This window comes from Jaculus jaculus, chromosome 1 (genome assembly GCF_020740685.1).
Source record: "Jaculus jaculus isolate mJacJac1 chromosome 1, mJacJac1.mat.Y.cur, whole genome shotgun sequence".
Taxonomy (NCBI): Eukaryota; Metazoa; Chordata; class Mammalia; order Rodentia; family Dipodidae; genus Jaculus; species Jaculus jaculus.
In genome coordinates this window covers 145,246,961-145,270,482 of record NC_059102.1, presented here as the reverse complement: position 1 = coordinate 145,270,482, position 23,522 = coordinate 145,246,961, and the positions used below count along the sequence as shown (strand labels likewise).

At 51.1% G+C, this 23,522-nt stretch overlaps 1 protein-coding gene across 1 annotated transcript in view; it reads right to left on the bottom strand.

Moving 5' to 3' along the window:
* Lamc3 (laminin subunit gamma 3) overlaps window positions 1-23,522 on the bottom strand; it is an 83,151-nt gene that overhangs the window by 7,189 nt on the left and 52,440 nt on the right. Inside the window, exons 14-27 of the mRNA XM_004671741.2 lie at window positions 20,635-20,880; window positions 19,557-19,710; window positions 18,916-19,058; window positions 18,264-18,442; window positions 16,623-16,764; window positions 13,715-13,920; window positions 13,269-13,345; window positions 11,507-11,641; window positions 10,354-10,501; window positions 8,917-9,066; window positions 5,740-5,842; window positions 3,179-3,378; window positions 1,572-1,718; window positions 1,385-1,484 (exon numbers count right to left, since the gene is read on the bottom strand). Coding sequence (XP_004671798.2) covers window positions 1,385-1,484; window positions 1,572-1,718; window positions 3,179-3,378; window positions 5,740-5,842; window positions 8,917-9,066; window positions 10,354-10,501; window positions 11,507-11,641; window positions 13,269-13,345; window positions 13,715-13,920; window positions 16,623-16,764; window positions 18,264-18,442; window positions 18,916-19,058; window positions 19,557-19,710; window positions 20,635-20,880 — 2,130 coding nt within the window. The remainder of the gene's footprint in view (window positions 1-1,384; window positions 1,485-1,571; window positions 1,719-3,178; window positions 3,379-5,739; window positions 5,843-8,916; window positions 9,067-10,353; window positions 10,502-11,506; window positions 11,642-13,268; window positions 13,346-13,714; window positions 13,921-16,622; window positions 16,765-18,263; window positions 18,443-18,915; window positions 19,059-19,556; window positions 19,711-20,634; window positions 20,881-23,522) is intronic.

Here is a 23,522-nt window from a genome sequence, read left to right as displayed (position 1 = left end):
TGGAGAGAGATGGCTTAATAGTGAAAGTACTTGCCTACAAAGCCTAAGGACTCTGGTTCGATTCCTCAGTACCCACATAAGCCAGATGCACAAGGTGGCACATGCATATGGAGTTTGTTTTCAGTGGCTAGAGGTCCTGGCACACCTATTCTCTCTCTCTCTCTTTAATAAATAAATAAATAAAGATATAAATAAATGGCTACAACATGGGTCTGGGGAGACGGCCCAGTGAGGAAGGCTTTCCATAAACTCACAGCGGAAGTTCGAGTCCCCAGCATGCATGTAGAGCAGGACACAAACTGCATGTGCATCTGTAATCTCAGTGAGCATACAGTAATGGAAAGCAGGAGACACTGGAAGCTTGTGGGCCAGCCAGTCTGGCCTGCTCAGAAGCAAAACAACAAGAGAATCCCTGTCTCAAAGCAGAAGAGGAGGATCAACACTGCAAGATTCTCCTCTGACCTCCACATGTGTGCTCCCTCTCCCAACGTACACACACACACACACACACACACACACACACAAGAAAATACAACTCAAACAATGTCTACAACAGTACATTATTATGGTATGTGTATTTGACCACATTTTTCTAAAAATGCTTGCTATTCATTTCAACCCAACTGCTCTAACCATCAACCTCCCATGACAGAACTCCTAGGCCTCTAACCCTGCATACGGAAGGCCTTCATGCTATGGTCCATCTGGGATTGATTTTTTTCTTATCTTTTTCTTTCCTTTTTCCTCCTTCCCTCCATTCCTCCCCTCTTTCTCTTTCCCTTTCTCTTGCGACAAGAGTCTCACTATGTAGCTCAGGCTTGCCTAAAATTCAGTAATCCTCAGCTGGAATTTCAGGCATAAACCACTATACCTAGCTCCATCTGGAATTGGCCCTCCTGCAGTTTGCTGACCTCTCACCATATACCATGTGTGTAGAAAGCACTGCACAAAACATCCTGTGGTTACCCCCATTTTACAGACCAGAGAGCTGTGGCTCAAGGTGGCGTGGCACGCTCAAAGTGTCATCACGGAGGAAGGGACAGAGCCAGGCCTGAATCCTGGTCTATGGGATTACCAACTGGTTCCTAATCCCCAACACCACCCTTGCTTTTCTGTCATTCTTTTCTCCCCAACTCTCCTCCGCTGAGGGCCAGCCCACACATCTGGGACTCTGAGGCATTCTTGCATGGGGTTAGTTTTCTGTGCACCCCAACCTGGAGGCACATGGTTAACCCACATGAACTCATTTCCAGACACTGGCACCTAGATGGCTACCAGAGCTTGTGACTGGATGGGGAGAGGGAGCCATGGAGATGAAGGCAAGGAGAAACCCAAGTCTGCACCCTGGGGACTCGCCTTGCGGGGGGAGGGGGAATCTCCTTACCCAGCCAGACCAACAGCTCTGACAGGGCCTTGATGTCCTTCTCCAAAGTGATGCGCGATTCCTGGATCTGTTGCTCCATGGCGCTCAGCCCTGCAACCACCTGAGGGGGACGGGGAAATGACAGCCCGAGTGGCTCCCTCAGGCTGCTGGGCACAGGGAGACCGGCGTGGGGTCTGGGTGCACCTACCCGCTCAGCTTCCTCCAGCTCCCGTCTGCGCGCTCCAGAGGTCAGCACCAGCTGGGAGGCCTGCCGGAGCGTGCCATGGGTCTGGCTGGCCAGACGGCTGGCACGGCGGTGTCCCTGCTTCCCTTCCCTCAGCAAGGCCTTGGCAAGCTGCAGGAGGGCAGCAGTGGCAGAGTGAAGAGGGACAGCTGAGTAAATCCTTTGGACAAGAGCAGCATTCTCCTTCTTCCTTCCCTTCCTCCTTCCTTCTTTGTTTTCTCTTCCTTTCCCTTTCTTTCTTTTTCTTTTTCTTTCTCCTCCCCTCCTTCCTTCCTTCCTTCCTTCCTTCCTTCCTTCCTTCCTTCCTTCCTTTCTTTCTTTCTTTCTTTCTTTCTCTCTTTCTTTCCTTCTTCCCTCCCTTCTTTCCTTTCCTTTCCTTTTTTCTTTTCTTTTCTTTCCTTTTTTTGTAGTCTGGGATTGAAACCCAGGACCTCAATGCTAGGCAAGTACTTCACCATTCACCACTAAGCTACATTCCTAGCTCATTGTTTAAAAATAAATATATTTTCATTTTTAATTTATTTGAGAGAGAGAGAGAGAGAGAGAGAGAGAGAGAGAGGCAGATAGAGAGAATGGGCATGTCAGGGCCTCTAGCCACTGCAAATGAGCTCCAAGTGCATGCCCCACCCTGAGTATCTGGCTTACATGCGTACTGGGGAATCAAACCTGGGTCCTTAGGCTTTGCAGGCAAGCGTCTTAAGTGTTAAACCATCTTCCCAGCTCCCTAGCCAGTTTTCAAACTTTATTTTCAGAAAAATTCTCACTAAGTTACCCAGGCTGGCCTTTAACTCACTCTGTAGCCCAGGCAGTCCTTAAGCTTATGATCTTCCTGCTCCAGCCTCCTGAGTAGCTGGATTGTAGGCCTGTGCCACTAGGCTGCTTGGACAAGAGCTCTCATTGCCTTTATTCATTCATCCACTTATTAATTCATTCTCACAATCACAGAACACCCTGGAGGCAGGACTTGTGCTAGGCACAGTGTGAATCACTGTGGAAATGATTCATGTCGCTCCAGAGAAAATCCACCTATGTTACAGATGGGGAAGCAGAGGCATGGGGAGGAGGAGGAGCTGACCAAAGTCTGAAGAGCAGGATAAGATCCAGCCTGGGAATTCCTAGTCCATGTCCAGTCTTTTGAGCATGCAGATACCCACGAAGACAATTCACTTGGTGTATGAGCCAACAAGCCAGAGACCAGGCTGAGTGCACATGTGTGTGTGTGCATTCGTGCACACACACACACACACACACACAACACACATTAGAATTTGCCTAGAGATTTAGGTAACGGCCCAGAAGGCTCAGGTGTGGAATCCTTGTCATGGGACCTCACGGACCTCAGGGTCCCCACATGCGTCACAGGTCCAGCAATAACAACTGTTTCACAAGGAATCAGCAAATCTACCCACGTGAGCTAAGAGGTCCCCTCAGCAGTTGGTAAGTGGGGGATGTGGGAACAGATCTGCTGGGGCAAAGTTTAACCCACTGAAGGGCAGCTCCAAGACACAGTCCCCCACAACCCCAGAAGGTAAGGACGCTGCTGTCAGTGTCTCTGTTGCCCTGGCCCTGACCTTAGCATTGTCCTTGGCCAAGAGCTCTGCTTCTCTGCTCTTCTTCTTGGCACCCGAGGAGAGAGATGCGGCATTTCCCAGCATCCTCTCTGCTTGCTTGGTCTTCCTTTGTGTGTCCACAAGTAGCCTGTTCTTGACGACGCCTGCTCTTCTCTGCAGTGCTGCCTGCTCCCTGGGCTGAGGAAACCGGGGCTTTATTCCTACAAACGCAGCCAAGGCTGTGTCAGGAGGACTGGGCTCACATCTGGAGAGCCCAGGTGGCCGCTGCAGATGCTTGGCCAGCCGCAGGCCTCGGACAACTGGAGCTACTGCTCAGCGAATTCGAAGATACATGCTCCACCATGTCACCTTTTATCCATGTGTGCATGTAGCATGTGTGTGGAGCCCAGAGGTCAACATCAGCTGTCTTCTTCATTTGCTCTCTATTATTCTTTTTAAAGTTTTTTTTTTAAACTTTGTATTTACTTATTTTAAATGAGAAAGAGATAGACAGATAAAAAAGCATGGGCATGTCAGGCCTCTTGCCAGCACCATTGAACTCCAGACACATCTGGCTTTGCATGAGAACTGAGGAATTGAATCTGGGCTGGAAGACTTTGCAACTGAAAGTCTTTAACTGCTGAGCTAACCCTTTTTTCTTTTCTTTTCTTTTTTTGAGGTAAGGTTTCATGCTATCCCAGGCTGACCTGGAACTCACTCTAGTTCCAGATTGGCCTCAAACTCACAGCAATCCTCCTACCTCTGCCTCCTAAGAGCTGGAACTAAAGTGTGTACCACCATGACCAGCATCTTATTTTTTAAGAAGTTTTTCAACATTTTTGTTTTTTACAAAGTAGGGTCTCACTCAAACCCAGGCTGACCTGGAACTCTCTATAGTTCCAGGCTGGCCTTAAACTCACAGCAATCCTCCTACCTCTGCTTCCTGAGTGTGCTGGTATTAAAGGCGTGAGCCACCACACCTGGCCTCTTCACCTTTTGTTTGTTTGTTTGTTTTTTTCAAGATAGGGTCTCTGGTCCAGGTTGACCTGGAATTCACTATGTAGTCTCAGGGTGGCCTCGAACTCATGGCAATCCTACCACTGCCTCCCAAGTGCTGGGATTAAAGGCATGCATCACCACTCCTGGTTCATTACCTTTTTAGCAAAATATATTTTTTAGTATTTTATTCTATTTATTTATCAGAGACAGAGAAGATGGGTGTTCCAGGGCGTCTAGTCACTGCAAACTCCAGACACATGTGCCACCATGTGCATCCCATTTACATGGGTTCTGGGAAATTGACCCTAGGTCCTTAGGTTTCCTAAACCAGCATTTAACCACTAAACCATCTCTCTAGCCTTCATCACCTTAAAAACAAATTTTTTGGCAGGGGGTGCAGAGGGGCTGGAGATGTGGCTTAGTGGTTAAGTGATTGCCTGTGACACCTAAGGACCCTGGTTTGAGGCTTGATGCCCAGGACCCATGTAAGCCAGATGCACAAGGTGGCACAAGCATTTGGAGTTTGTTTGCAGTGGCCAGAGGCCCTGGCACACCCATTCTCTCTCTCTCTCTCTCTCTCTCTCTCTCTCTCTCTCTCTCTCTGCCTCTTTCTCTCTCTGTCTATCGCTCTCAAATAAATTCACTGTGGAGTCTCAAGGGGGCCTTGAACTCATGGCAATCCTCCTACCTCTGCCTCCCAAGTGCTGGGATTAAAGGTGTGTGCCACCATGCCCAGCCCAATAACATATTTCTTAAAAAGCCTGTGGCATAGTGGACACTGAGTGGAGCATTGAAATGCTCACCTCTTACCCAGAGAGGATAAGCAGTTCCTTCCCTCAGTGTATCCATTTGTAAAGCGGAGGCACTTAGCTTTGTTTCCTTAAAGCTGAAGAGACCTGGCCCAGCATCCATGCTCAATGCACAGCACGCTTTTAGGCAAAACTCTGTCCCCTCCCTGCAGTCCCAACTCAACACTGAAGCAGGGGAGCAGGACACCAGGAAACTGACTCACTTGCCAGGGCAGACTAGCTCAGCAGTGGACAGCCAGTGTTTTATGTTTAGGTTGTTGAGACAAGGTCTCATTCTATGAGCCAGGTTGGCCTGGAACTTAGTGTGGAGCCCAGATTGATCTTAAACTGAAGGTAATTCTTCTGTCTCAGCCTCCTAAGCACTGGAATTTTAGATATGAGCCATCACTTGGCAGTGTGGGGTTTTGTTTTGTTTTGTTTTACTTTTAACCTGGTCTGGGGATGGAATCTGGGCTCTGTGCATGCTAGACAATACTCCCAGCTCTACCAATGACACTAATTTTCATCCCATGTGGTCCCGAGGAGCTCTGTACATGGTCTGGTGATGCTGGGGGTCAGTTGGGGTGGCCAAAGGTGCCAGTACCCAGTGAGTGACAGGGAGAGATTGGCAGCAGGGGAGGTCCTGAGAGCAGAGAGAGAATGGTCCCCCGGCTTGAGCCCACATGACGGGCTCTAACCCCTGCAACCAGGCTTGCCCTGGCCAACAGGAGTCAGACGCCTGTCAGGTGGGGCCCTGTACATTGGACAGCCCAGGATACAGGGGGACACACATACCCTCCAGGTCAGCCAACAGGGTCTTGGCTCCTGCGACGGTCACTGTGGCAGCCTTGACAGCCAAGGAAGCCCGGGTCAGGGACGATGTGGCCTCGTGGCGCAGCTGGAAGTAGTAGAAGAGAGATTGGGCGGCTGCCTGGAGACAGGTCAGGGGGCTGGAAAGCCACAGACCCGGACCTCGGCGTAACTCCGACAGAGGGCCATGCTGGTTCCAGGAGCCCAGATGGGAACATACAGATGCCAAACCCTGAATCTCTGCCAAGAAGACTCCTGCCCTGAATAAGCTCACAGGACAACCAGAACACAAGAACCAAAGTAAGAAGGGACAGCCACACGTTTCTGTCTCCAGTGCTGCTAAGTCTCAGCTTGGGGCTACAAGATGGTTAATCTGTTTACTAAATAGGTCTTCCTCACAGGGGAGCAATCACCTCCCCATGGCTGCTAGACGAGACCAGATACATAAATATCTTGAGTTTGGCGGATGGTAGAGTTAGGAAAGCAAGGATAATCCGTGCGATGGAATATTCCCCAGCCATTAAAAAAAAAAAAAAAAAAAAAAAAGGAACAAAGTTCTAACAAAACATCGCAGTGACAGTGACCTTGATATCCATGACCTCACAGTGGCTACACAAGACCTGCATAATAGGAGAGGGAAAAAAAGATGACATCAAAATAGAAGAGAGACTAGTTGGAAAGAGGAAGGGATGCAGTGGAGGGGGGATTTGGAAGGGGAAAAAGGAGAGTGGTGGGAGGTGATTATTATCATAATATATTGTTTATATTTATGGAAGTTGTCAATAAAAAATTTTTTTTGTTTTTGTTGTTGTTTTCGAGGTAGGGTCTCACTCTAGCTCAGGCTGACCTGGAATTCACTATGTAGTCTCAGGGTGGCCTGGGATTAAAGGCATGCGCCACCATGCCTGACCTAAAAAAAAACTTTATAAAAAAAACAGGGGCTAGAGAGATGGCTTAGTGGTTAAGGGGCTTGCCTGTGAAGCCTAGGGACCCATGTTTGACTCTCCAGGCCCCATGTAAGCCCGATGCACATGGTGGCACATGCGGCTGTTTCTGTAATTTTTTTTTAATGAGAGAGAACTGGTATACCAGGACCTCCAGCCACTGCAATCAAACTCCAGATGCATGCGCCACCTTGTGGGAATGTGTGACCTTGAGCGCTTGCATCATCCTGTGGGACTTGGAGAATCGAACCTGCAGCCTTAGGTTTCACAGGCATGTGCCTTAACCCCTAAGCCATCTCTCCAGCCCTGGAAGAGTATTTTTAATTCCTAAATGCCATGCTATAAAAATCAACTTTGCACAGCTCGACAGTAAAGCTGTAACTAGGGAGGGAAAACACCAGCGTAGCTCAAGGGGTGTGGAAAGCAAGCTTTATGTTTGGTTCTATTTTCTCTGTATTTATAAACATTTGCTTCACTTGTGGGTTGGAAATAAATTTCCAAAATGTATGTTCAACAATAACCATTAAAACGTTTGCAGCCTTAAAAAAAATGGCCAATTGTATGTTTGGCTACAAATGAATAACAAAGGCTCGAAGAATCACCAAATCTGTGTCCGTCTGAGCCCAAGAGGCTGGGTGGGAAGGCAGAAGGGGGCAGTGGGGCACTGTGGAGGGCGGAGCATCCATCCATAGGGGTCCTGCCCTGACTGAGCTGTGGCTCTAGGAGGGGTCTGGGGAAGTCGTTTCTCTTCCTGGCCTCCTCACCCTAGATGAGGGGTGGGGACCAAGTCAGTGGGTACTACCTGGGGTCTCTAACAGAGTGAAGCTCCCTGGTTATGTGCCAGGGTCCAGCCTTCCTCCTCGAAGAGAACTGACCTCCTGGGTTTTCAAGGAGGTGGAGGGAGCTCCAGGGAAGCCACACATCTGTCACCTTGGGGGATGAGAGTCGGGTCTGTGAGCTAGGGCCCTCGGTGGCGTGATGTCGCAGTCCTGAATTTGTGCTGTGGTTGGGGAAACCACCAATCTAAAGTGGCCTTGTGGGAAGGATGTGGGAATTTTGGGTGCTTCCCTTGAAAGACAGAGAGAGAGAGAGAATGGGCACATCAGGGCCTCTAGACACTGAAAACTAAACTCCAGACACATGTGCCACCTTGTGCATCTGATTTTACCTGGGTACTAGGGAATGGAACCTGGGTCCTCAGGTTTCTCAGGCAAGTGCCTTAACTGCTAAACCATCTGTCCAGGTTGCTTTGGAATCTTTTGTTTTGTTTTGTTTTTCTCAAGGTAGGGTTTCACACTAGCCCAGGCTGACGTGGAATTCACTATGTAGTCTCAGGGCGGCCTCTATCTCACAGTGAGCCTTTTACCTCTGCCTGCCCAGTGCTGGGATTAAAGGCGTGTGCCACTACATCCGGCTGGAACCTTTTTTATAAGTCGGAAATTGTCCCTAGTAAAGTGCTTTAGTACAATTCCTTTAAAGGGGTCTTCTATATTTTACCAAACTGGTGACCCCAGATCCAAGTCAAATCATCACTCTCCTAGACTCTCCCAACTGCCTAATGTTGCCTCTCTGCGGCTGCACACCAGGCTGTATGGGTTAACACCCAATTTCAGGAAGTGCTTGGAGTGGGAGCCACGAAACATGGGGCATGTGAGCTAACGGCAGAAAAAAAGAATGAGCAAGAGCCATCTACATGTAGTTGTCCCTGAGAGAGGGCTTGGGGTGGGTCCTGCACTGCTCATTTGCCTGTCAATCTTTCTTACCACTCCTCACACCCTTACTGTCTTCTAAGTAGTCAGTGCCTCCCACAACTTGGCCACCTCGGAAGTTTTCTAAAAATGTGAGGGAGGGGCTGGTGGGATGGCTTAGCAGTTAAGGTGTTTGCCTGCAAAGCCAAAGGACCCGCGTTCAGTTCAGATTCCCCAGGACCCACATTAGCCCAATGCACAAGGGGGCGCACGTGTCTGGAGTTCGTTTGCAGTGGCTGGAGACCCTGGCGCGCCCATTCTCTCTCTCTCTCCCCTTTCTCTCTCATCCCTCTTTCTCTGTCAAATAAATAAATAAATAAAAATAAAATATTTAAAAAAAATTTGGAGGGAGGCACCAGAGATACAAAAGAGCTTCCTCCAGTCTTTGTCCCCACCCCTACCCAGCCCCAGATCCCCACAGCGCAGCCCCTCCCTCCTCTCCGTACCCCATATGAAGGACAACAGCTGACCTGTGTGAAGGGCTCCGTCTTCTGCAGCGCTGCCCGGGCCGCGGCCTGCAGGGCTTCAGTGGCCTTGGTGACTTCACGCTCTCTCTGTGCCACAGTCTGATCCAGGGTTTGTACTTTTGAGCCCAAGTCCCTAGCTTGGGACTTCTGAGGCTGTGGGGAGATGGTGGGTTCAGGCAGGGCTGTGGGCCAGAGCCTCTACTCGGAGTACTCCCTGCTGTTCCAGGCACCTGAGGTGCCCTACGTGCAGGATAGTGGGGTTGGGCATGTGGACCCAGGAAGCAGAGAAGCCACTGGGGTGTGTGTGGGGGGGAGACCTGTCACTGGAGGATCAGATCCCAACTTTATCAATTTCTTGCTGGGCAGCCCCAGGCTATTCCATGTAACTAGTCTGACCCCATTGCAAGCCAAGAATCCTCCCTAGATTCACAGTCCTTCATCTCAACCTTGGCCTCTCTACTTCAGAATGCAGAATGTCCCAGGCTTGGGAAAAGTACAACTGCGCAGGCATACTCAGTGGTGTCTGGGGTTGGAGTTGAGCCAATTGGGTTACTGTCTGTGAGTCCGTCTTCACATGTGGGGTGGGAGAAGATGCAAAGCAATGGCCGTGAGCAGGGTGGCTGTGTCCCAGGTACATTTGGCTAAGCTTGCTGCTTTTTATTTATTTTCCTGGTGCTGGGTGGAACCCAGAGCTTTGCACATGCTAAGCACACACTGTCCCACTGAGCTGCTCCCATAGGCAGATTACTGCTGTATCAGAGCTGAGTTTCTAAATGTAGGGGTTTCAGGATCACAGACTGGGCCAGATGTAGACAAGGGATGAGTGTCAAGCAGATGGGCTCTGCATGGATGACCAGAATCCCTCCATCACCCATCCTTAAATGTAACACTTTTACTTATTATTTATTTACAAGGAGAGAGAGAGAAGAGATGAGATAATGGGCATGCTACGGCTTTTTGTTACTGCAGGCTAATTCCAGACACATGCACTAATTTGTGCATCTGGCTTTACACAGGTACTGGGGTTTCGAACCTGGGCCCACACGCTTACAAGCAAGTGTCTGTAAATGTTAAGACATCTCCCCAGCCTGTTCTCATCCTTAAACTTAACCTAATGGGTAAGTTCATGGGACAGATGATCAGTGAGGCTGAGGGAGGGAAGTCCTTGGCTCACGGTCACTGACAGAGCGGCAGAGCTAGATGTACGTCATCCCCTAGTCCTCTGGTTCCAGCCTCCATGCTGCGGTTACAATCAGCAGCGAGAACTGGTTAAGATCTGCCTGCCGAGTCCCATAGGTGAGTCTCACTTTGATTGACTGCCAGCTTGTAAACAGGACGCCCACACACTTTTGCCTGGACTCCTGGCTACTAGCTACCCCCACAGTTGCTAGGATCCCCACTCCACCACTTCATGAAGAGCTCAAGGGGTGCTAAACTGACCAGCGATCCAGGAGTGACCAGCAGGGCCAGGCGTGGGGCCATGTCTCTGACAGCTCGCCCCACAGTGGCCAGTGCCTTTGTAGCTCCGGGCAACACCTCTGCCACAGCCATGCCCAGTGCTGCCTGGGCTTCCTGGACCTCCTGGTACCTGAGAGGAGACAGAGACCAGGATGAACATGCAGCAGGATGCAGGATGTCCTTCCCTGTCACAGTCAATGCCCTTTGGCTGGAGCCACTGATTTGCAAAGCCCTCTACAACTTCTCAGGGTACAGTCACCCTGGGCCGGTTAATACCTGGCAGCTGGCCTGGAAGAGACTGCTACTTTGAAGCATATGTCTGCTACCATATAATTTCATTCAAGTGTTAAAGTTTTAAAATTTTATTTATTTTATTCATTAGAGAGAGAGAATGATGGGTGTGCCAGGGCCTTCAGCCACAGTAAATGAACTCCAGACACACACACCACCTTATGCATCTGGCCTACGTGGGTCCTGGGGAATTGAACCGTGGTCCTTTGGCTTTGCAGGCAAACACTTTATCCGCTAAGCCATCTCTCCAACTCTCAAATGTCATAAATTTAAACATTTCCTTATGGGATTTTTTTTTTTTTGGTGGCAAGCCCAAGAGACTGCCCTTTTTTATGCAGGAGAGTGAACGAGTGAGAGAGAGAGAGAGAGAGAGAGAGAGAGGTTTTGTTTTTAATTTTTATTTATTTATAGTAGGTGGAAAAAATGGGAGAACTCCTTGGGTGATTGGACAGTTTTATCGCAGCTCTATGACATTGCCATGTAGCTTTGGGAAGACTACCTCTTAGGTCTATCCAACTTATTTTATTTTTAATTTTTATTGAGAGAGAAAGAGAGAATTGGTGTGCACCAGAGCCTTGGCCACTGAATCAGACTCCTAGTGGACATGTGCCTCCCAAAGTGCTGGGGTGAAAGGCGTGTGCCACCATGCCGGGCTTTGTGATGGTTCTTGTTCCTCCTGCCACAGGCCTGAGATCTTGTGGCCACGCTCTGAGTGAGACATAGCCCCCAGATACCCTGAGAAACCATAGCTAACTCAGTTTTGGAAACAGCAACCTCTGGATAGGCCCTGTGGGCTCCTGGAAGCTGGGCCCAAGCTTTTTACCAGCTCGTAGGGTGGCCTTACCTGTCCTCCAGTTCCTGCTGAGTCTTCCGGGCCACGCTTCCATCCAGGAGATCCCACAGGAGTGCCTGGCTGCTATTGGAAGCACGCAGGGCACGCTGTGCAGTGGCTTCAATCTTGGCAGCAGTGTCCCTGTGGCTGCGTGAATTCACCTGACCATCACCGAGAGCACGTATGGAGGGGCTGGGCCCACACCACCCCTGCTCCATGGGTCTTCTCAGGACAGACTTGTCTACCTGCCTGCCACCACAGCCCTGATAGCAAGGGCGCCCTGTGTTCCTGCTCCCGTGATACACTGGTTAGACCTGTGGTCCCGCCACAAGGACTAGCAGGGCCTTTCAAAACACATTCCACCATTTCAGTTGAGGTAGTTCAGTCAGTCATGCAGTCAGTCTAGTACAGACAGCACAAAAAGAGTGGCCAAACCAGCCTGGGGTTGAATCCTGGCTTTATGTGTGTGCATAAGTATGGCAATTGATTTCTCTGAATCTGAATATAAGGTCCTTAAAGGAGAAAATTGCCACAGATCCTATGTCTTCAGGATCATCAGCTGCTTCTTCAAGGAAGTAGACAACATAACTCAAATGCCTATTACTAGATGACTGGGTAAGAAGAATGTGGAATGTGTAATACCCTAGACTGTTAGGCAACCATGACAAGGAATGAACTATGCATCCGTGCTACAGTGTGGGTGAATCATGGAATCATGGTGCAAAGTGAAAGGAGCCAGAAGCAACAGACCGCGTGTTACATGATTCCATCTGCATGCAATGTCCAGAACAGGCTGACCTCTAGAGACTGAGTAGACCAGTGGTTGCCAGAGGCTGGTGCAGTTGAAGAGAAATGAAGGATGATGGAAAATGGTGTGGCAGTTTAACTGTGAAATGACTCTGATAGACTCATGTGTTTGAATGTTTAATCCTCATTTGGCAGTGGGATTAAGTATGGTTGGTCTGCTTTGGGAGATGAAGCAGCTTTGGAGGAAGTGTGTCACTGGGGGCAGGGCTTGAGATGTTACAGCTCAGCCCTACTTTCTTCCTCTCTCTCTCTCTCCTTTTCTGTTGAAGAGATGATATGACACCAGCTTCCTGCTCCTGCCATGTTTTTCCTGCTGAGATGGACTCTTCCCCTTGAAACTTTGTTGTTGTTGAGGTAAGGTATTGCTGTAGCCCAGGCTGACCTGAAATTCACTATGCAGTCTCAGGATGACCTCTCACTCACAGATATCCTCCTACCTCTGCCTCCCAAGTGCTGGGACTAAAGGCGTGCATCACCACGCCCGGCTTACCCTCTGTAACTTTAGGCCAAACTAGACTCCTTCCTTCCTTCCTTAAGTTGCTTCTGGTCAGGTATTTTGCCCCAGAAATAATAAAATAAAGTAACCAACACAGGTGGGTACAGGGTTTATTTGGAGGGTGATAAAAATGTCCTAAACCTACTTGTGATGATCATGTAATTCTGAATACACAGAGACACTGAATTAGTGTATGGATCATATCGCAATCAAGTTGTTGGTTTTATAAAAGCCACCACATATGTTCAATTAAGCAAGCTTTATCCCAACACTTGTGCACCCACTGCTGCCATATCTGTCCTTCCCATCCAGGTGACCTCTGCTCCCACTGGACACTCCTGGACTTTTCTAAGCCCAGCCCCTGTGGTTTTCTCCTGATGCCAGAGCCCCTCCAAGAAAGACTGTGCTCCCAGTTGATTGAGTGGGCAATGGCTCCCCCTGCCAACACATCCCCAGGGCATCAGGGCTTACCTTCTGGCAAGGGTGCGAGCCTCTGTGGCCAGATGGCTCCAGTTGGTGGGCAGGTTAAACCCTTCCTGAGGAATCACCTTTAGAGAAAGAAGAGGAAACTGAAGCCCGTCCTGAGAGACCAAGGCCCACAGCTGGCCAGCTGGGCAGAATCAGGAGATAACCAGAATTTTATAAATGCACAGAGCTAGCCACCAGACTGGCATGCGGTGAGTAGAGTCCCAGCACGCAGGAACCCTAATGATGTCACCCGCCACTTACTGTGCATTCACTGTCGACTTGGAAAGTACGCACGTTTTGCACACACTTGTCTGATCTGTGGAGGCTCAGCCTGACTTGTTTGCAGGCCACACAGCCTCCCATAGAGGAGGAGGCACAACCAAGGTCCTCAGGTCAAGGGCAGGGACAAGGGCCCACCCCCAGGTCCAGGAGGAAGGGGCCTTGAGTACCAGAGATGGCAGAGCCCTGGCTGCATGCTGGATCTCCTCCTCCGAGGACCGCAGCACCGCCCCCAACTCAGCCAGCTGGATGCAGGTCTTCTGGGATCCAGCCTGGGCGCAGTTGGCACTCCTGCTCAGCACCTGCAGCTGCTCCCGGGCAGAGTTCACAGCACTCTCGAGGCCCATCATCTGCCCTAGGAAGGCTTCTCTGCTCCCTGTAGGAAGCCCACAGACCAGCAGCCACTGAGCAGTTGAAGTTCCACATGGAAGCTGCCTCCCAAAGACCTGCCCCCCCCCATCCATGGCCTCCACCTCAATGGACACCAGCTGATCCCCACAGCCAGCTGGAGTGCCAACAGTGAGTTCCAAAGGAGAAAGCCAGGGTGAAAATGCAGATTGGTGGGAGAGCACTTGCTTAATGTGTGTGGGGCCTGGGTTCTGCCAATCCACCAAAGGAGAAGGCTGCCCATTTTACAGATGCAAATGCTGAGGCCCAGAGGATGCAAATCATGACTCGAGGTCCAACCCTCAACAGTTCAGTCACACACAAGGGGTTGGAAAGGATCAGGGCCTTCAGGAGCCACAGTGAGCAGAATGGCAGTGACGCTCTCCCACACTCAAGTCAGCCCTGTACTTTCCAGTGAGGCTCACGGGCAAGCATTTTAAGCCACCGTGTCATCTGCTGGCTTACTCTCTTGATGGCCCTGCTGATAGGCGCTCGAGCCACCTGTGTCTGGCTGCTGGCGCACAGGTACTTATAAACGTGGAGCTGCATGGGCAATCAATGTGTGTTCATCATTTTCTAAATGTCCCACATGCCAGGGCCACATTCCATTTGGCTTTAGTGACAGGTTTTCTCTTTTCTTATTTATTCATTTTCTTTCTTTTAATATATTTTATTTACTTGAGAGACAGAGAGAAATAAATGGGCACACCAGGGCCTTTCACCACTGCAGACAAACTCCAGAAGCATGTGCTACCATATGCATTTGGTTTATGTGGGTACTGGGGAATCAAACCTGGGTCCTTAGGCTTTGCAGGCAAGTGACTTGACTGCTAAGCCATCTTTCCAGCCCCATTGCCTTTCTTTTTATTTTAGTGTGTATGGTGTGTATATGTATGTGTGTTCAGATGTGTGTGGCCACACATGTGTGTATGGGTGCACCTGCATGTGTGAGCACACATAGGTGCAGACCAGAGGTTGACGTCGGGTGTCTTCCTCACTTAACCTAACTTTTTTTTTTTTTTGAGGTAGGGTCTTGCTCTAGCTCAGGATGACCTCGAATTCAGTCTCAGGGTGGCCTTGAACTCATGGCAATCCTCCCAGTTTCTGCCTCCTGAGTGCTGGGATTAAAGGCGTGCACCACCACGCCTGGCTCTGCTTTCCTTAATTTTGGAGACAAGGTCTTTCACTACATCTGGAGTTCACGGATTTGGCTAGACTAGCTGGCCAGTGAGGCCTAGTGATCCTCCTGTCTCTACCTCCCAGAGAGGGGACTGCAGATGAATGCCGCCCACCCAGCTTTTACATGGGCTCAAAGATCCGAACTCAGGTCCTCATGCTTGCATGGCAGGCACTTCACCCAGCCTTTATGCATTTGTTTTCTTTTTTTTTTTAATTTTTTTTTAAATTTATTTATTTGAGAGCGACAGACACAGAGAGAAAGACAGATAGAGGGAGAGAGAGAGAATGGGCGCGCCAGGGCTTCCAGCCTCTGCAAACGAACTCCAGACGCATGCGCCCCCTTGTGCATCTGGCTAACGTGGGACCTGGGGAACCAAGCCTTGAACCGGGGTCCTTAGGCTTCACAGGCAAGCGCTTAACCACTAAGCCATCTCTCCAGCCCTATGCATTTGTTTTCTATGTGCAGATACCAGCTGGAGACGGCAATAAATAAAAGGACCACGAATCAAGACGCAGGGACTCAACCTGTTCACAACTTGAAACAGCACCCGAGACAACTTGCGGAATGTGTGGATGTGGTATTTGAATGTATGTCCCCCAATAGACTAAGGTGGGTTTTGTTTTTGTTTTTGTTTTTCGAGGTAGGGTCTCACTCTGGCTCAGGCTAACCTGGAATTCACTATGTAGTCTCAGGGTGGCCTTGAATCCACAACAATCCTCCTTCCCCTGCCCCTGCCCCTGCCCCTGCCTCTGCCTCCTGAGTGCTGGGACTAAAGGCGTGCACCACCATGCCCTGCTGACTCAGGTGTTTTTATTTAAAAGCCTGCCGTTCCAGCATTGGTGTGAGTTCGAGGCCAGCCTGAAACTAATTCCAGGTCAGCCTGGGCTAGAGCAAGTCCCTACCTTGCAAAACCAAAAATTAAGATAAAAAGCTTATCTCCAGCTGCCTGGCTGGAAGAGGTGTCACTGTGGGTTGATCCTGGGGGGTCCAGCCCTAAGGTGTTATTGGAGGCAGATCTGAATTTCAGCCTAAGGTATGCGGAGTGAGCTCTGCTAGGGTCCCTCTGGGTTCAGTGCTTATCTGTGGTGCTGCTGGTGGTTTTTATTTATTTATTTATTTTTTTTTTTTTTTGCATGGATCTGTGAAAGGGGGCCAGCTTCTGCCATGATGAAACTTCTCCTGGATCTATAAGCCTGAAACAAATCTCATTCCTCTTATAACTGTGTCTGGTTTGAAGGTTCATCCCAGCAGCATGGAGCCGAGTACACCAGTGGTTAAATGGATGAACTAAGCCCAAGTCTGAAAGACCTACTCACACTCTGGGCTAAGTGACCAGGGGTGTAGAATAGACACATATGTCCATACAGTTGCAAGTGGGCTAGGGACACAGAAGGAGAGGACCATGGTAGACAGAACTCAACCCTAAGCCCTCAGAGCATCCAACAAGCCCAGGCAGAAGGCTGCACAGGGGGGTCCACCAGTCAGCCCCCTTGGACTTCTGCTCTGCATACCTTGCAATAGGCGGTGGCTCTGGTAGGCGTCCCCCCGTGGGGCTTCTCCCTGGAGAATGTCTACTGGCCCCCAGGGACTGCCACAGTCAGAGCCCTGCAGCCATCCCTCCATCACTGTCAATCTGGCCTTCAGCTTGGCAGCCTGTAGGAGACAGGTGTGCAGGAAAGGTGTGTGAGGCCGGGGCCTGGATGTCCTGCCTGTGTGCTGTCCTTGGCTTCTGTCTGCTCCCCACTTCCCATGAGTTCTCTCCTCTGGTCCTACCTGGGCCTCAGTGCTAAGGGCACACCAGCCCTGACAGCCCATCGTGTCCTCCCATGGCATCTGTCCTTTCCCTTGTCATGCTACAGCCCCTGCCAACATTCAGCTAGCCGCAGCTCAGTTCTACTGCAGAAGATAGGGAAAGCGGGTAGAGGAGTCCCCGTGCTATTTCTTTCTGTTCTGCTCACTGAGCTTCTGGGACCTGGCACACAGTGGGCACTAAGGGCAATTACTGATGGCATGTGTTGGGCACAGCCAAGCCCCACATTTTTACCCATGCACACCATTACTGGGTTTACACACTCATATCGGGAGCCTGGCACATGTGCGTGCCTACAACATGTGAATGCCTGGCACAGCTCAGTTCATCTCAAACCATGTTATGCAGAGGGCCACAGTCCCAGGCTCAGTCCTCAGATCCAAAGCTCCAGGTGCTCTGACAGACCCAAGGCTGCCTGTGCCTCATTCTACGGCAAACTGGACCTGACCTCATCTGGAAGCCAAAACTGCTTGAGGAAAAGCCTTCAGCAGAGGCTGATTTCCCCTGCGGTGTGAAGCACATGGTGTCCTGCAGAGACACCCATGGCCTTGCTTATGGGTTCTGATAGCCAGTCCTTAAGACGGGCCACCTTCTCCCTCTGCAGCACGGCAAGTCCCAAAGCCCCACTGGGCCCAGGAGGCCTATAGGTGGGAACTGGCTTTATTTTATTTATTTATTTAATTTATTTACTTGAGAGAGAGAGAATGAGCACACCAGGGCCTCAAGCCACTGCACACAAACTCCAGATGCATGCCCCCCCCTCTTGTGCATCTGATTTACATGGCTCATGGAGAATTGAATTGGGACCCTTTGGATTTGCAGGCAAACATCTTAACTGCTAAGCCATCTCTCCAGCCCACAGGAACTGGCTTTATTGTGGAATAGGGGAAAGACAGCAAGGCTGCCATCTGCCCAGGTAGGACAACAAACGGGGCTTGGGAAGGACCCTTGATGGGTTACTCCAGGATCCAACTCCTGATTCTAGCATATCCACCCTATGCTCGAAATACGTATGCCAGGCTGCCGTGGTCTCCCCACCAAGGCTGGCCTGTCGCCTCATCCCCGATGCAGCTGGGAAAGGTGGAGACCTCAGCTCTGGGAATCCAGGAAGGGCTGTGTTAAGGGCCACACTCTGTCCTGCCCATTCAGAATAGGGGAGGCCAGTTGAGAGCTGAGCAGCGTGGAATGAGGAGGCTGGGTGGCTTGGAAGAAGATGGCCGGTGGGGACAGCAGACCTGGGGGCTTCAGGCGAGCAGGTAGCAAAGTGTTGGTGCTCCCTGGGAGAGCAGAATGGACAGAAAGGACGGAGCGGGTTTGGGCGGGTTTGGGCTGGGTTGCTCACCTCCTCTTTCACCAGGGAGTAGCAGGACGGACACTCCTCACAGCCCGTGCCATCTGCCGTGAGGAAGAAGTTGTCCCGGCAGCGGTCACACTTATAGCCCACGAAGCCAGGCCGGCACACACATGTGCTGTTCTCATGGCATTGGGCCGACACAGCACCCAGTGGGGAGCACCTGCAAGCTGGAGGGGTGGCAGCAAGCTGGGGGCCCGATGGTGGATCCCTACATACCTCCACTCTTGAATCCTCACACTCTACCTAGCAGCTCCCAGAAAACTCGGGGAGGTCACAAATGCAGATTCCTGGGCCCTGAGCGCCTCTGATCTGAAGGTCAGAGTGGGTGACTTGAGACTTGTATATTTCAGTGTTCCCAGGGACCTGGAACTGCTGATGCGGCCCAGCTGTATGAGTCTGTATGTGACAGACACAAAGGTCCCAGGCACAGAGGAATTCAGTGGTGGCACCTGGGATAAGATTCTCATGGTGCCACCAGGACACGGCCAATCCTCACACCTCCCCCCCACACCTCATATTTCTATAGCCACACTTAAGAGACCATCATTTCCCCTGCTGCACCTGCTTCCCTGCTGGCCACCTTTGGCCCAAGACCCTGGATCCCGCCCCCTGGCAGCATGCCAGAACCTGGCTTTCTTACCCCGGCAGCCTTTGACGGAGAAGCCAAAGAAACCCAGCTGGCACCTGTCACAGGCCCGGCCTATGACACCAGGGCGGCAGGGGCATTGCCCGTTCTTGGGGTGGCATTGGTCTTCCAGGGAGCCAAGTGGATGGCATTTACAGCTGCAATCAGAACCAAGTGTGACGTTGGTGGCAGGGCAGCCCTAGTCCAGCCTCTGTAGGCACAAGTCACACAGGACACAGCTCTCAAAGGTCTCAGGGACGGATCTGCTGACAAGCCACAATGAAATATGCACACTAAAGGTTCTGACAAGTCTGGCTTCCCTGACCTTTTCCTGGAGTCTTCCACTAAAGCCTGTCTCAGGTGCTACCGTGGCCAAAAAGGCCACCCACTAAAACGAGACTCAGAGACCAAAGCATCCACCAGCCTGCCTAGCCATCTTTTAGGGCCAGGCTTGTCCTGCCTCTTGGGGCTGACAGGGTCCTCAGTCTCACACCAAAAGACTGTTCCTTTCTCACCTTTGGTGAAGGGCACAGTATACCTGGCGGTGGACCTGGGACAACACATTCCAAACGTGGCCCCTCCCTGGAGGCTCCCTGGAACCCCTTTTTCTCTCTCCTAGCAAGATACTCAGGACACCCGCAGCCTGGCTCCCCTACCTCTGACAGCCCCTTCCAGGCTGGAGGTCGTAGAAGCCAGGACTGCAGCGGCTACAGTCTCTCCCGGTCACATGAGGCAGGCAGGTGCACTGGCCGGTAGCGGAGTCACAGGATGTTGGCTCATTCACTGAACCCTGGGGGTCACAGCTACAGGCTATGAGGGGGTGAGGCAGGAAAGGGTGTTGGGAATGATGCAGAGTCTCTGCTTAGACTCTGGGGGTCCAGCAGAGGTCAAGAGGCTGAGCCAAGGCAGTCCCAGAGACGACTCTCAGTCTAGATTCCTCAGACCTTCATGGAAAAGGCCTGAAGGCCAAGCCCAAGGCCCAGCCCACTGACTATGTCCTGAGAGTCATCCCAGAACAGTGGAGGTGCTCATGGCCTGCCTTGAGCCTGCAGGCCGGACAGATGGGAAGAGACGTGGCCAGGGGTCACAGGCAGAGCCCTGCACACACGATTTGCGGTCATGTGCCCCGTTGTACCATGTGGGGAAAGGCTCCGGACTATACTGGATCTGGGCCCAGCTGCTCTGGTGCAGGACTTCCAAGAACCTGGTGCAGGCAGACAATAGACTGCAGCTCTCTGAGGGTCACAAGGATGTGTGTGCCCAAGGCAGGGAGTGGGAAGAGGAAGGGGGAGAAATGGCTTCACCATTAAGTGTGAATGTGAGAAAAGAAATTGCCAGTATCGAGCCAGGCGTGGTGGTGGCGCACGCCTTTAATCCCAGCACTTGGGAGGCAGAGGTAGGAGGAGCGCCGTGAGTTCAAGGCCACCCTGAGACTCCATAGTAAGTTCCAGGTCGGCCTGAGCTAGAGTGAGACCCTACCTCAGAACTGCCCCCAACCCCCCAAAAAAACAAAGAAATTGCCAGCACTGGGGCAACTGTGGGATCGGAGTTGAAGAGATGTGAGGGCTGAAAGGGAGAACAACTCTTCATGCTTTTTAACAGGGGGAAAGAAAGTAGAGGGGCCATTCTAGGGCTGCCCAGCCTGGCACGGTGGCCAGCTGGCTCAGTGGCGTCCTGCGCCAGGGCTCTGGGTCCTGTGGGGTGGCCAAGGGGTGAGCTACAGCGAGCACTCACGCGTGCATTTGTCCTCAGGCCGCGAGGCCAGGGCGCTCCCATAGAATCCCTCGCGACAGAGCTCACAGTGGGCGCCTGTCGTGTGGTGCAGGCATCGCAGGCAGCGGCCAGAGTGCGAGTCGCAGTTGCCCACGGCATTCGGGTCCACGTTGCCACTGCACTGGCACCGGCGACAGGGTTGGGGTGCCCCAGAGAGCCCCAGTGGATCCCCAAAGAAGCCATCTTCACAGGTCTCACAGCGCCGCCCTGTGCGGAGGGAGCAGGGGTGAGGCGCGCCGGCTGGCGGCACCCACGTGGGGTGACGTGGTGGGGGGTCAGAGGTAGCCACCCTGTGAGAGCAGCAGCTCCAGGTGAGCCTGGCCTAGGGCCAGGATCTAGTGTGCTGCCCACTGGCTTTGTGGTCTTGAACAAGCCACTGTGCCTTTCTGATGTCCAGCTCCTCATCTGAACAGTGGGGACAACTATGCAGCTGTCCCATGGCACTGCTGAGAGGCCTCAGTGAGGTGACTCGTGTAAAGCCCTAAATTGGTGTTTGGCTTTCTGTAACAGCTGCACGGTAGGGCATATCACACTGCCTGTCCTCGTCATTACTGTCACTGAAATGTTCACCCGCACTTCAAACACCATCACCGTTGTCAGCCTCCTCATCTTCATCATGTTCATCTCTGCCTTCATCATCAAGGTCACCACCATCTTCATTCCCTCAGTCATCCTTATTTATTTATTTATTGGTTTTTCGAGGTAGGGTCTCACTCTAGCCCAGGCTGACCTGGAATTCACTATGGAGTCTCAGGGTGGCCTCGAACTCACGGCAATCCTCCTACCTCTGCCTACCGGGTGCTGGGATTAAAGGCATGCGCCACCACGCCTGGCTACCCTTATTTATTTACTTATTTGGTTTTCTGAGGTGGGGTTTTGCTCTAGTCCAGACTGACCTGGAATTCACTATGTAATCTTAGGGTGGCCTCAAACTCTCAGCGATCGATCGATCCTCCTACCTCTGCCTCCCGAGTGCTAGGATTAAGGCATGCGCCACCACGCCTGGCTCTTCACCACTTTTTTTAGAGAGAGCAAAAGTGAGAGAAATGGCACTCCAGAGCCTCAGCCACTGCAATCAAATCCCAGATACCACTTGTGGCACTTAATAGGCATGCGCGGCCTTGTGCATCTGGCTTACGTGGGATCTGGAGAGAGATTGAACACTGGTCCTTAGGCTTCTCAGGCAAGGGCCTTAATGGCTAAGCCATCTCTTCAGCCCCCGTCACCACTTTTAAAATGTGTTTTAAATTTATTTGCAAGCATGGAAAGATAAAGAGAAGAGAAACAGACATGGAGAGTGGGCATGACAGGGTCTTTAGCAGCTGCAAATGAATTCCAGATGCATGTGCCACTTTGTGCATTTGGCTTTATATGGATACTGGGGAATTGAACCTGGGTCATTAGGCTTGGCAGTCGAGCACCTTAACCACTGAGCAATCTCTCCAGCCCATGCTTTACCCCTTTCTTAATAACTCTTCAGTATCTTTATCACCTTCTAGTGTCACCGTCACCCTCTGTCCCATCATCCTCTTCCTCACCCCGTCCATCATCTTCGTGTGCCATTATGCTCCTGTGCACTCCTTTCCCATGGTTCCTGAACTTCCTGTGGTCTCTTCATTTCTGACCCCTGCCTGGCTGCTTGGGCTGGACCCCATGAGCTTGCGTTGACGATATGTGAGGTAGATTTTAGAAGGTGGTCTGGGAGATCCACTCGGGACACCGATGGGGCAAAGACGAGCAGCCTTGACGTTGCAGCACCACGTGGTGTTACCCATTCTGTGTAAACCAGCCCACCTCTGCGTACGGCTACATGAGGCAGCGATCCCTAGACTCAAAGCACAGCCCTGGTCCCTGGAGTAGTGAGAGGCTGGGCATGTTAGCCTGACTTGCTTGCTGCAATGCATTTTCAGGTTCCTCTCTCTTTCTGTCTCTCTCTCTTTTTTTTTGGAGGTAGGGTCTCACTGTAGTCCAGGCTGACCTAGAATTCACTATGTAGTCTCAGGGTGGCCTCAAACTCATGGTGATCCTCCTACCTCTGCCTCCTAAATGCTGGGATTAAAGGTGTGTACCACCACATCTGGCTCAAAAAAAAAAAAAAAAGCCTCTTTTTTTCTTTTGGGTTTTTGAAGTAGGGTCTCGCTGTAGTCCAGGCTGACCTGGAATTCACTATGTAGTCTCAGGGTAGCCTTGAACTCATGGCAATCCTCCTACTTCTGCCTCCCAAATGCTGGGATTAAAGGTGTGCGCCACCACACCTGGCTCAAAAAAAAAAAAAAAAAAAAAAAGCCTTTTATAATTTTGTTTTTTTGAGGTAGGGTCTCTAGTCCGGGCTGACCTGGAATTCACTATGTAGTCTCAGGGTGGCCTCGAACTCACAGTGATCCTCTTACCTTTGGCTCCTGAGTGTTGGGATTAAAGGCGCGTGTCACCATACCTGGCCCTCTTTTTTTATTTTTATTTTTGTGTGATGCTAGGGATAGAAACAAAGGTGTGCCAAGCAAGTGTTCAACCACTGAGACAAAATCCCAGTCATCTCCTAGTTTTTATTCGAGACAAGGTCTCATGTAGCCCAGGCTGGCCTCAGACTTCCTATTCTGATTCTCATGCCTCTGCCTCCTGAGTGCTGGGATTACAGGTACGCGCCACTGAGTTTCTGCAGTGGTGGAGGTCAAAGCCAGGGCTTTATGTACATGCTAAGCAGGTACTCTACCAGTTGTGCTATATCCCCAGCCCTGTGGGTTTTTTGTTTTTATTTTTGACATGGTCTTGCTATGCAGCTGAGACTGGCTTGAACTCACTATGTAGTTTGCTATGTAGTTCACTATGCAGTATGAGGCTTGTCTCAGACT